The 10,112-nt window shown below is 47.0% G+C and overlaps 2 protein-coding genes across 2 annotated transcripts in view; one reads left to right on the top strand and one right to left on the bottom strand.

Annotated features, from left to right (window-relative positions):
• Positions 1 to 7,482, top strand: part of fanca (FA complementation group A) — an 11,738-nt gene extending 4,256 nt beyond the window's left edge. The window contains exons 15-44 of the mRNA XM_008311449.3: positions 5 to 16; positions 225 to 320; positions 490 to 552; positions 669 to 757; positions 850 to 910; positions 1,004 to 1,053; positions 1,234 to 1,304; positions 1,647 to 1,745; positions 1,867 to 2,000; positions 2,076 to 2,146; positions 2,728 to 2,827; positions 2,964 to 3,151; positions 3,221 to 3,305; positions 3,451 to 3,657; positions 3,757 to 3,830; positions 3,916 to 4,044; positions 4,203 to 4,284; positions 4,375 to 4,529; positions 4,673 to 4,778; positions 4,864 to 4,923; positions 4,998 to 5,102; positions 5,225 to 5,340; positions 5,462 to 5,621; positions 5,903 to 5,965; positions 6,057 to 6,150; positions 6,507 to 6,585; positions 6,697 to 6,844; positions 6,986 to 7,069; positions 7,153 to 7,334; positions 7,366 to 7,482. Of these exons, the coding sequence (XP_008309671.1) occupies positions 5 to 16; positions 225 to 320; positions 490 to 552; positions 669 to 757; positions 850 to 910; positions 1,004 to 1,053; positions 1,234 to 1,304; positions 1,647 to 1,745; positions 1,867 to 2,000; positions 2,076 to 2,146; positions 2,728 to 2,827; positions 2,964 to 3,151; positions 3,221 to 3,305; positions 3,451 to 3,657; positions 3,757 to 3,830; positions 3,916 to 4,044; positions 4,203 to 4,284; positions 4,375 to 4,529; positions 4,673 to 4,778; positions 4,864 to 4,923; positions 4,998 to 5,102; positions 5,225 to 5,340; positions 5,462 to 5,621; positions 5,903 to 5,965; positions 6,057 to 6,150; positions 6,507 to 6,585; positions 6,697 to 6,844; positions 6,986 to 7,069; positions 7,153 to 7,251 (2,880 nt within the window). The 3' untranslated portion in view covers positions 7,252 to 7,334; positions 7,366 to 7,482. The remainder of the gene's footprint in view (positions 1 to 4; positions 17 to 224; positions 321 to 489; positions 553 to 668; positions 758 to 849; positions 911 to 1,003; positions 1,054 to 1,233; positions 1,305 to 1,646; positions 1,746 to 1,866; positions 2,001 to 2,075; positions 2,147 to 2,727; positions 2,828 to 2,963; positions 3,152 to 3,220; positions 3,306 to 3,450; positions 3,658 to 3,756; positions 3,831 to 3,915; positions 4,045 to 4,202; positions 4,285 to 4,374; positions 4,530 to 4,672; positions 4,779 to 4,863; positions 4,924 to 4,997; positions 5,103 to 5,224; positions 5,341 to 5,461; positions 5,622 to 5,902; positions 5,966 to 6,056; positions 6,151 to 6,506; positions 6,586 to 6,696; positions 6,845 to 6,985; positions 7,070 to 7,152; positions 7,335 to 7,365) is intronic.
• An 86-nt stretch (positions 7,483 to 7,568) lies between these two features.
• The window catches only part of znf276 (zinc finger protein 276), a 6,190-nt gene continuing 3,646 nt past the window's right edge, over positions 7,569 to 10,112 (bottom strand). The window contains exons 5-12 of the mRNA XM_025056321.1: positions 9,976 to 10,085; positions 9,747 to 9,819; positions 9,350 to 9,433; positions 9,151 to 9,270; positions 8,997 to 9,072; positions 8,760 to 8,877; positions 8,573 to 8,672; positions 7,569 to 8,243 (exon numbers count right to left, since the gene is read on the bottom strand). Coding sequence (XP_024912089.1) covers positions 7,913 to 8,243; positions 8,573 to 8,672; positions 8,760 to 8,877; positions 8,997 to 9,072; positions 9,151 to 9,270; positions 9,350 to 9,433; positions 9,747 to 9,819; positions 9,976 to 10,085 — 1,012 coding nt within the window. The 3' untranslated portion in view covers positions 7,569 to 7,912. The remainder of the gene's footprint in view (positions 8,244 to 8,572; positions 8,673 to 8,759; positions 8,878 to 8,996; positions 9,073 to 9,150; positions 9,271 to 9,349; positions 9,434 to 9,746; positions 9,820 to 9,975; positions 10,086 to 10,112) is intronic.

Here is a 10,112-nt window from a genome sequence, read left to right on the forward strand (position 1 = left end):
GTCACACTACCTGAAGGTAAACATCAGTGGAACCGTTCTCCTGTGATCAACACAGATTTACACCTCAGTCTCACAGGTCACTGTGAAACCTACATCCTGAGTCGAGTCTATCGTTACACCCCTGGTCCTAAGGTCATGATGAGGTCGATGTGTGAACAGGAAGTACAGCAGAACTTGAATCAAACTGTGACTGAACCAGAGCTGCTGTTGGTCTGATTCCACAGGTGCATGTCCTCCACCCCCCCTTCACCCCAGTCAAACACCGCAGCCTCCTGATGGAGTACGTGTCCCTGGCCAAGACCAGACTGAACGACCTCAAGGTGAGAGGAGGAGACTTCCTGTAGGACTGTTTGTTTCAACAGTTCCAGTTCACTTTGTTTGGTTCATGTTTCATGAGCTTTGATGAAATTTGTGTGACATGTTGTTCACATGAACCCCGTGGGTCAGATCCTAATCCTCAAAACTGAACCAAACTGGCTGTTTTTTCAGGAGTCGTTGGAGGACATGGGTTTGTACGAGGACGTTTCCGCTGCAGGGAGAGCATCAGCACAGGTAACAGTGACACAGAGACACCTTGTGGTCAGACCAGGTACTGATACGATACACTAGTAGACATTTCTGTCCAGTAATGATCTCATCACACACTTCTGGTGTGTGTGTGTCCACAGCCACAATGTCCGGCTGTTCAGGACGTAGAGAGAGCAGTGTCTCTGTTTGAGACCACAGGAAGAATCTCTGCCACCGTCATGGAGGCCAGGTAAACATTATAGAGTTTTCTATCTCTAGAAAACATGTCTATATGTATGTATATATTTATATATTTGTTTTTTGTCCCTTCTGTGCCTTCAGTATTTTCCGGAGGCCGTATTTTCTGACACGATTCCTTCCTGCTTTGCTGATTCCAAGAATGGTGATCACCTTTACCTCCTTTATATAAAAAAATATTTATATAGTGTAATTATTACATTATATCTACCTATAAACGCCTGTCTTTTATTTCCAGCTTCCTGTAAAAGCAGACGCTCGGATGAGGCTCATTGAAGCTTTAAAGAAGTGAGTGATTTTTATTTGTTTATATTTGTTTGTTCAAAGAACTCTCTCTCTCTCTCTCTCTCTGATATTTGTTTGTTCAAAAAACTCTCTCTCTCTCTCTCTCTCTGATGATGATTCTTCTGCTCAGATATTTAGATTCAGACGTTTGTAATGTTCTGTCGGTTCTTCCTCTGGTTCCAGAGCAGATAAAATCCCTGCAGCCCAGTTCTCTTCTTATGTGGAGTCGTGTCGGAGGCAGCGTCAGCAGGACAGTGAGTCTCAGTGTCATGTGTTCACTTCAATCCTCAGGAAGTCTCTGTGGTCTGGAGAACATTACAGAACTACTGCTTTATCTTAGAAACAAGTACCAGGTGAATCTGGAGTAATCTGGTCACTGGTCTAAAGGTAAACATGGTCAGCTGTCCATCAGCTTCAGTCTGTGACGTCAGGAGAACACATTCACTTTATCTCACTGTTGTTGAAGTGAAGTGAAGGCACTTTATCTCACTGTTGTTGAACTGAACTGACCTGACCGTGACGTCATTATATTTAATGCTCACACTAACTTTGAAGGTGTGGTGTTGTGTAATGTCATGTTGTGTTTTGGTCACCAGGGGGCTCTGTGTGTCTGGACACCAGTAATGATCCAGTGGAGGTGCTGAGAGTTCAGCTGCAGGAGTTCAGAGGGCTGGTGGTGGGCGGGGCTGACGGAGGTGAGTGATGTCACTGGAGGTTCTCAACAGGTGGTTCTCATGTTTCCATCTGGTTGAACACATGACGTCAGTCTGGCGGTCCAATCTCTGGTTGTCCCCTCTGTGTGTCCCCTGTCCACAGACATCATGTCTCAGCTGTCCATGATCTCCCACACACTCAGCACCATATTCCCCGCTGGTCCTGATGATGTCACAGAGTTGCTGGTCATCACAGTTGGTCTGGACTCTCCTCCGTCCCCTGAGCTCCACGTCACAGTCAGTCCCTTCTGTCTTTTCAGTCCTGGTCTTTGCACTGCAGGTTGTGATGAGATGTCTTCTTTACGTCCTCAGGTTGTCAACATGATCCTCACGAACTTCTGCCAGTGTCTGCTGGACGCCTGCAGAGCTAATCCACCGAACAAGTGAGTGGGACCACAACCAATCAGAGCGAGTGAATAAAGACAAGACACAAATACAGACACAGGTGTTAGGGGGACATCTGCTGGAAGTTTGTGTCCTTAAACGCCAACTACAGGCGGCACCGTGTGTAGAGATGAAGAAGGTTCTAGAATTTAGATTCCTTTTTCCAAGAAGTCCACAGAGTCAAGTAGTCAAATGATCAGTCAAACCTGTCGATACAATATGTATCACGGTACAGGGACAACGACAATTAATATGACAATTAATTATTTTGACAATTATTATGTTATTATTTACTTATTTTTAATTTATTCAATTGCAGTGCCTTGATTTCATTTAGGTTTAGTTCACAGTCAAACACATAAATGTAATGGTACTAATAATTCTGTACTAATTTCTGTGTTTTCAGCCTTGGTTTCCTCATTTTTGGATTTTGGTTTCGGTCAAGAATTTAAATTTTGGTGCATCACTAGTTCTAATGTTCTCTTCTGTTCTGGAGTCTGTTCTTACAGTCAGTAGTTCATGGACTTTGGAGCCTGAATCGGAATCATTCAATGTCCTGTGGTGTGTGTTTCGTTCACAGACAAAGTCTGTGGGCGTCCAGGTTCGTCAGTGTCCTGGTCTCTAACAGACAGCTGGTGTCAGGACTGGTACACAGGCTCTGGGAGCTGTTTAATAATCAGGTAAAGTCACATGACAACAGAGTTTGTTTTGTCAAAGAACGACCGACTTCTTAAATCTTAAAAAACATTCACACCTGACAAAATGAAATCTAATCAAATAATAACAACCAAAAACCAAAAATATGATCCAATCCAGGGATCATCACTAAGCCCCGCCCATGTGCTGGGGCTGGCAGCGTTGGTGGTCCACCTGCACGCCTCCATGTCCCACAGTCCTCTGGTCCAGCTGCAGCCTCCTGTCCTGTCCACAGCGGTGTCTGTAGGGGACGCTCTGGGCTCAGCTCTGATGTGCAGGACCAGCTCAGACATGACCTTCACTGTCAGGTGAGGCACAGGTGACGGCCGGTCTCCCACTGGACCACACAGTCAACACTTCCTGTTTCCTGTCTGCAGGTTGTGTGTGGCAGCTGTGAGTTATGGAACGTGCAGAGGAAACTCTCAGCAGCAGGACTACGTCCCCAGCAGCTTCTATAAAAAGGTACAAACTGCATGAAATATTTAAATGATGTCTCATAATGAGAGATGTTCAATATTAACTTTTTGCCAAGACAACTTTTTTGAGGGAGGTTAGTCCTTCAGGTGAATCTCTTCCCCCCTGACCTTCTTCCTTTCTGTGTGTCCAGCTTTTCTACCTGATCCCTCGACTGATGCCTGAGGTCAGGAGGTCAACCCCGGCCTCCGGTGATGCTGCGGTGGATGAATCATCTGAGGCGGACCTCCCCGAGCTGTGGAGCAGTGTCACAGACTCCAGCAGCTCCTGGAGGAGCACTGCCTCGAGACTGTGGCTGAACTCTGAGCTTCAGCTGAGACAGAGGTCACAGCAGGGTCAGGTCAGAAGGAGACTCTGGTTTATTTACTTCCAGGCTGTCAGAGAAGCTCCGTCTCTACGCTGTTTGATCAGAAATGACCGTTTTCTTTTGTTTGTTCAGCTTTCTTTGACTGAGTGGTTACATCATGAGCTCAGAGTCCAGAGGAGTGACGACGTCCTGACAGATCCACAGCGGTAAATGAAGAAACCCCACAGACGTTCACCTGTCATACACTTCACATATACTTATCAGTGTGTCTGTATGTGTGTGTGTACACAGTCAGGAGTACCAGCAGTGGGCGTGTCAGGAGTTTTACTGCCCTCGTCCAGTGGAGCATGGAGGCTGTGGAGGAGACATGGAGATCCTATGTTCTCATCTTCTTGACGCCGTCATGGACCAGCCATCAAGGTGCTGCAAACTAAAACTAGGCAAAATAAAATCACTGATTTTCTCTGTGGACTTTGGTCTGTGTCAGTGGGTGATAAGACGTTAAATCTTCTTTAGTTTTTATTGTCCAGTTTATTCTTAGCTCCTGTGCTGAGGTTGGGTCTGTTTCCTGTTCACAGTGACCTGCTGCTGCAGAGACTTGATCACAGAGCCTCCTGTCTTAGAGGATCTTGTCTGCCTGACATCATGTCCAGGTTACAGGTGTGTGTCCATGCAAGGATTTGGAGTCAAGATTATTAAAAACATGACTAAAATGTTGTTTATGTGTGTGTTTGTTTGTCCTGTGTGAAGGAGTTCCTCTGTGAATTCAAACTGACAAACGTCCAGAGTCACCAGAGCAGCAGAGCAGATGTTTGTGACTTCCTGTTTGACTTCGTCTCCAGGAGGTTCTCATCCACAGGGAGCTCAGAGCTCCACCTGCAGCACACACTCGACACCTGGAACAGGTACACACACACACACACACACAGACAATGACAAGCAGATACAGAGACACAGGGACAGAGACACAGGGACCTCAGGGGAGTCTAACCCAGTTGGACAGAACCCGTTGGTTTCCGACCCTCCTTAGCTTCTGCTCCTCTTTCAGAGTCCTGCTGTCTCTGCCTCCACTGCTCCTGGTCAAAGTGAGGTCTGAAGGGGGGAGGAAGACTGTGGACTGCAGTCGACTGATCCAACACATCAACCAGCATCAGGTCTCACCTCACCCTCTCAGGTCTTTCACCCTACTGTTGGAAACAGGTTGATTCTCAAACAGACTTTTATGTTGAAACTCCACAGAGGATTTCCTGTTCTGCTGTGGGCTTCCTGTCTTTTCACCTCACAGCCCATTTCTTCAGGGTGAGACTATGTTCACTAAGGTTTTGGACGGTCACATGACCTGATCTGACAGTGTGTGTGTGTTTCCTCTGCAGGCCTTGTTCTGTGCCAGCGTTTGTTGTGAACAGCGCAGAGAAGAAGTGAATAAGAGCTGGTCTCAGATCAGTGAGCAGTGTCCTCTGCTCCTGACCTCAGCTGTGGTAACACATGACCTCTCACCGTATCCAACCAGATTGTTACTATGGTGACGGAGGTCACAGGTCATTCTGATGTCCTGTGTGTGTGTGTGTGTGTGTGTGTGTGCAGCTGTGGTGGCAGCCAGCTGTGGTGGCAGCCTCTGTCTGCGATGCTGTCGTCTCTCTGGAGTGGTGTTGGTGAGGAAGAACCTCTGCCTGAGAAGCTGCAGCTCATCACTGACTGTCAACACTGGGCAAACAGGTGACACTTCCTGTTTCATTTACTTATACTTAGACAAGGCCCAACTCTCTGTTTTCAAAATAAAATGACCTGGTCCTTGACTGAGAGACAGAACTCACTCTTCCTCTCTGATGATCTCCAGTGTAGTGACCAGTTCGTGGTCACAGTCCATGCCTTCAGCTCCAGCCCTGCTCTTGGCCTCCTGTCTCTATCAGTGCTGCAGAAGTCCAGGTCAGAACAGGCAGAACTTCAGTTCAGCTCTAAACCTGCTGCGACCAGAGAGAGGAGCCCAGTGCCGACAGGTAAGACCAGAACATGGCTCTTAGTCTAGTTAAACTGAGGTTTGTAACTCATTCATCAAATCAGTGATTTTAGTTCACTGGGACACCACTGCTGATGGTCCTCTGCTGCCTCCTGTGGTCAGTCAGTCTGGTCAGTCAGAAGTAAAAATAAAACTGCCCTGTCTCTGTGAGGTTAAATCCCTGGTTTGTTGTGGAACATCCTGTATTTTCTTGTTCTTGTTCCTCACTCTTCCTCAGTCTGTGGCTGGAATGACCTTCCATCCTGCACTTTGTTCTTTCAGGTTCTGGTGTATTTGTTTTTCATCTGCGTGAACAGGTTTCTGTCAGCGCTGCTGTATCCAAAGGTACCAGATTAAAGTTCATTCAGGATTAGACAGGTTAATCTGAGATTTGTATAATCTGTAATCAGTCTTTTTTAATCTTTTTTTTCTGCAGCAGAAGAATAAAGAAAACCTTCTTCTTCTCTGCTCAGACCTTCTGTCAGTGTTGGTGGATTCTTCAGAATGGCTGCTCGTCTTCACACCCAGTGGTAGTCACTCTCTTTAGGGCTAAAATAATGGGGCATTATTACAAAATTACCGGTATTTCAAATTGTAAAGGCATTTCAGTTTTTTTTAAGGATTTCTACCCTCTGTCTGTATTTCCTTCTTTTTATTGGTTGACTGTATATACTCTATAGAACCAGTAGGTAGCAGTAATGCAACATACAGGATTCAAATCTACTGATAAAGGCAACAAAACTATTAAGAATGTTAGCTGGGTTAGCTTAGCCTTGGTGAAGGCTAACATGCTACAGTGTGTGCTAAGGCAAGGCTCACGTACTTCACATTGTGTTTCACCTCATCAGTGTTTAAGTAGCACGGCTAACGCTAGCCTCTTCTGCAGCAGAAGGAGGCGTTTATCAGTCAGTCAACCTGATGACCTCAGACGACCTTTCCAGGATGATGCCCTGGGGCTTCTACAGGTGAGTCTGTCTGCAGAATAATGACCCGTCCATCACCACCTCGGACTGGAGAAGGATCCAGGACATCTTTCATCAGTACTGAAGGTTTAAAAAGACGTTTGTTAATTACAGGCTGCTGCTGCACCAGAACACTGAGCTCCAGCAGAGGGCGCTGCAATGTCCAGGTTACATTCACACAGCCGCTCTCTGCTACATCCGTCTGCTGCAGCTGTTCTTGGAAGGACAGACACTGACTGATCCACAGACAGAAGAGCAGCAGGTGAAGTTTAAGAACTAGGGGTGTATACTGGCAGTAATCTGGTGATACAGTTTGTTGTTATAACAGAAACAGTCAGTGAGGGTGTGACTCTGGTATCAACTACAGTCTGACTGAACTTTAATGCTGTTTCTTCTGACATAGATTCTGACCCAGGCCAAGATGCATGTCCTGAAAGTCATCTCACAGGCGCCCCCTGCTGCTCTGTCCTCAGCACAGCTCAGAAGGGTACAACAGAACAGAAGGACAGAACAGGTCTCCTGTCACGTCCTCTCTCTCTGGTCTGACCACAGTCTGGTTTCTGTCTGCAGCTGGAGGCCCAGTGTTCAGACCTGGACCCAGAGGTGGCAGCAGCTCTGTCTCTTCACCTGGACCCCCCAGACCTCAGCCCCGAGATGGACTTCCTGTGATCAGCTGACCACTGTCAGGAAGACCCCTGTGCTCCAGCCGTAAAAACACATAACAGCACCATCAACCATGTGATCGACTGAAGATGGCGCCATCAACCATGTGATCGACTGAAGATGAAACGGTCGACCACTACGAGAGAGAAAATCCTTCTTTGTAACATTAACTTTAAACAGTGCTGACACTCATTTGTAAAAAAAACATTAAATTTTATTTTTTTTACATACACAGACATTTGTTATTATAAAACAATAAATGCAGTTCACAGAACTGTTAAAACCTTTAACTTTGTTAATTGTTTACACACAGTTGTTGGGACTTGTTTGTTTGAACCAGGTGACATTTCTGTGGAAACCTCTCAGAGCTGAGTGACAGCTGCTGCTGGTGAGTCTTATTTTTCTACTTCCTGTTTTCACCTCACAGACACAAACTGTATGCACACTTTTTTTTTTAATTTGTTCTTTTCTAAGTCATCTTCCGACTCACAGCAACTCGGGTCACGTCTGAGTCGTTTCAGTGTTTGAGTTTTTCACCTTTAAGTCGTGGCAGTGACTGGAAGACGCTCAACAAAGAGACGACGCCACCGTCCTCCTGTGACATCAGAGGTTTTGGATCATGTTTCACTCTATCATCCGTACCAGACTGGACCTGGACTTCCTGTCGTCATCTGTCCTGGTGCTGTTGAACCACCTCTGTGCTCAGTGTGATGGCGCTCTCCTCGGAGTACGGTGGAGGCAGCTGTGTTGGTGGTGGTTGTTGTTGTTGTTGTTGTTGTTGTTGTGAATTTGGCGCCGCCCACTGATTGCTGCCTCTCTGGGCCACAGTCTGGATCACGGGGTGGACCATGGACATGTGGACGTTGAGGTTGTGGGCCTTCTCAAAACGCTTCCTACACACGACGCAGGCAAACTCCAGGTCGGCCTCTGCCTTGTGTTTGGTCATGTGATATTTGAGCGACGCTCGCTGTCGACACTGGAAGCCACACACTTCACACCTGTGGAAAAAAAAGATTCAAAACATCAAGAGCAGCTCAATAAATCTATATGTTCACACCAGGCAGAGTCTAAGAAATCCTAACTAAAAGTCACCTCACACCGGTGACCTCCAGTGACAGCCACAAGGTGGCACAATGTCTCCCATATGAAACAGTTGGCAGGATTAAGTTAGATTATTTTAACCTCAGAGGTCAGATTAGAAAGATTCTGTCAAATCTAAATATGCTGACTACGCCCCCTGGTGGGCCCTGATGGAGGAACACGTTGAATTTGATTGTCAGTTCTTTACAGACATCACTGTTGGAGGTTCCTGAAGGTGAGAACTCACTGCAGTGGTTTGGCTCCAGAGTGTCTCATCTGATGGACTGACAGGTGTTTCCTCTGTTTGAAGGTCTGTCCACACTGGTCACAGATGTAGTTCCTCTCCTCTGGACAAACACACTCAGAGTTCAGCACCAGAACAAACCACACGGTCGTGACTGGACTGGATCCAGCCTCCCTCCCCCCTCCCTCACCTGTGTGGATGAGTTTGACGTGGCGCTGCAGGTATCTGTCGATCATGAAGATCTTGTTGCAGCCTGGGTGAGGACACGGTCTCTCCCTCACCTCCTCGTGATGCTCCTTGATGTGCTTCTGGAAATAAAGAGACCCAGGTCAGTGGTTCTGGTCAGTTGCCAGCGCCCCCTTCTGGTCACAAAAGGAGGCACTGGTGTAGGACAGCGGTCAGTTCTGACCTCATAATAAGAACTGACCTTCAGACCATCGGGGGCCCGGTACACAGCTGTGCAGCCCTGGTACGGACACTTGTAGATGTTTGGCAGCTCCTCACTGAAAGGAGAAACAGGATTGGTTCAGATGTGTTCCTGTCTGTGTGTCTACGTGTGTGTGTGTGTGTGTGTGTTCTACCTCTTAGGTTTGAACTTGTTCTTCCAGCCTGGTTTGGGTCCAGGTTTCTTTTTGATCCTCGGCTCCTCTGTGATCGTTGTGTCCTGCCTTCTTTTGTTGGTGGCGTTAATTCTGTGACCTCTGACCCAGAGACATGTTGTTGTTGTTGTTTACCTGTCATATGGGTGTACAGATATGATTGTACTGTTGATGTTCTGACCTGGTTGTAGAGTTTGGATCAAAGGGCTCGTCCTCTGACATCACTGCTTTTCTCCCATCTTCAACCTCGTCCTCAGAGAAGACCCTAACACAGAGACCACCGACTCATTATTAGTACGTCTTCATCAGTCACTGAGGTGGTCGTAGCTGGGTGTATCTACACGGTCTAGATCTAACACAGCTCTACAGACCAGGGTTTGGTCATGGAGGTCAGGGGGCTAAAACAACTGAGCTGCGCTGACCTCTGACCTCTGATCTGAAGCAAACGTTACCTTCTTAAGACTTATCGCAATGCTTGACATAAAGATGGCTGACGTGACCTGATTGGCTAAGAGTCTTTGATCTGACTGTGATGGAGGTGTGGTGAAGATGATGATGAAGACGAGCCGGTGTCTCACCTGTCGGACAGATCGCTGTCGGCCGTCCTGTCCTCCAGATGAGCCTCAGCAGGAGCCAACGTCTCTGTGACATCAACAAACCAAGATGAACAACTTGATGTGAAAATATCGGGATATTTCCTCTCCCAATACCGCATCAATATTCTGCAGCACTTCATGGATTTTTTTTATATCAATAAACAGAAAGTCCTGAGAGTTTTTCGACTCTGAGGGTTTAGGACAGTCCTACCTGCAGCCCCGTCAGTCCACTGGTCCACAGCTGAGTTCTGTTTCTGCATCATCACTGCGTCGGTCAAACTTGCTCCTGTGGTTTTCTCACCCTCCGCTTCTGCCCGCTGCCTAAGCCTCCCCCCCTCAGACCACGCA

The sequence above is a fragment of the Cynoglossus semilaevis genome, chromosome 6 (assembly GCF_000523025.1).
Source record: "Cynoglossus semilaevis isolate Cse_v1.0 chromosome 6, Cse_v1.0, whole genome shotgun sequence".
NCBI classification, from domain to species: Eukaryota; Metazoa; Chordata; class Actinopteri; order Pleuronectiformes; family Cynoglossidae; genus Cynoglossus; species Cynoglossus semilaevis.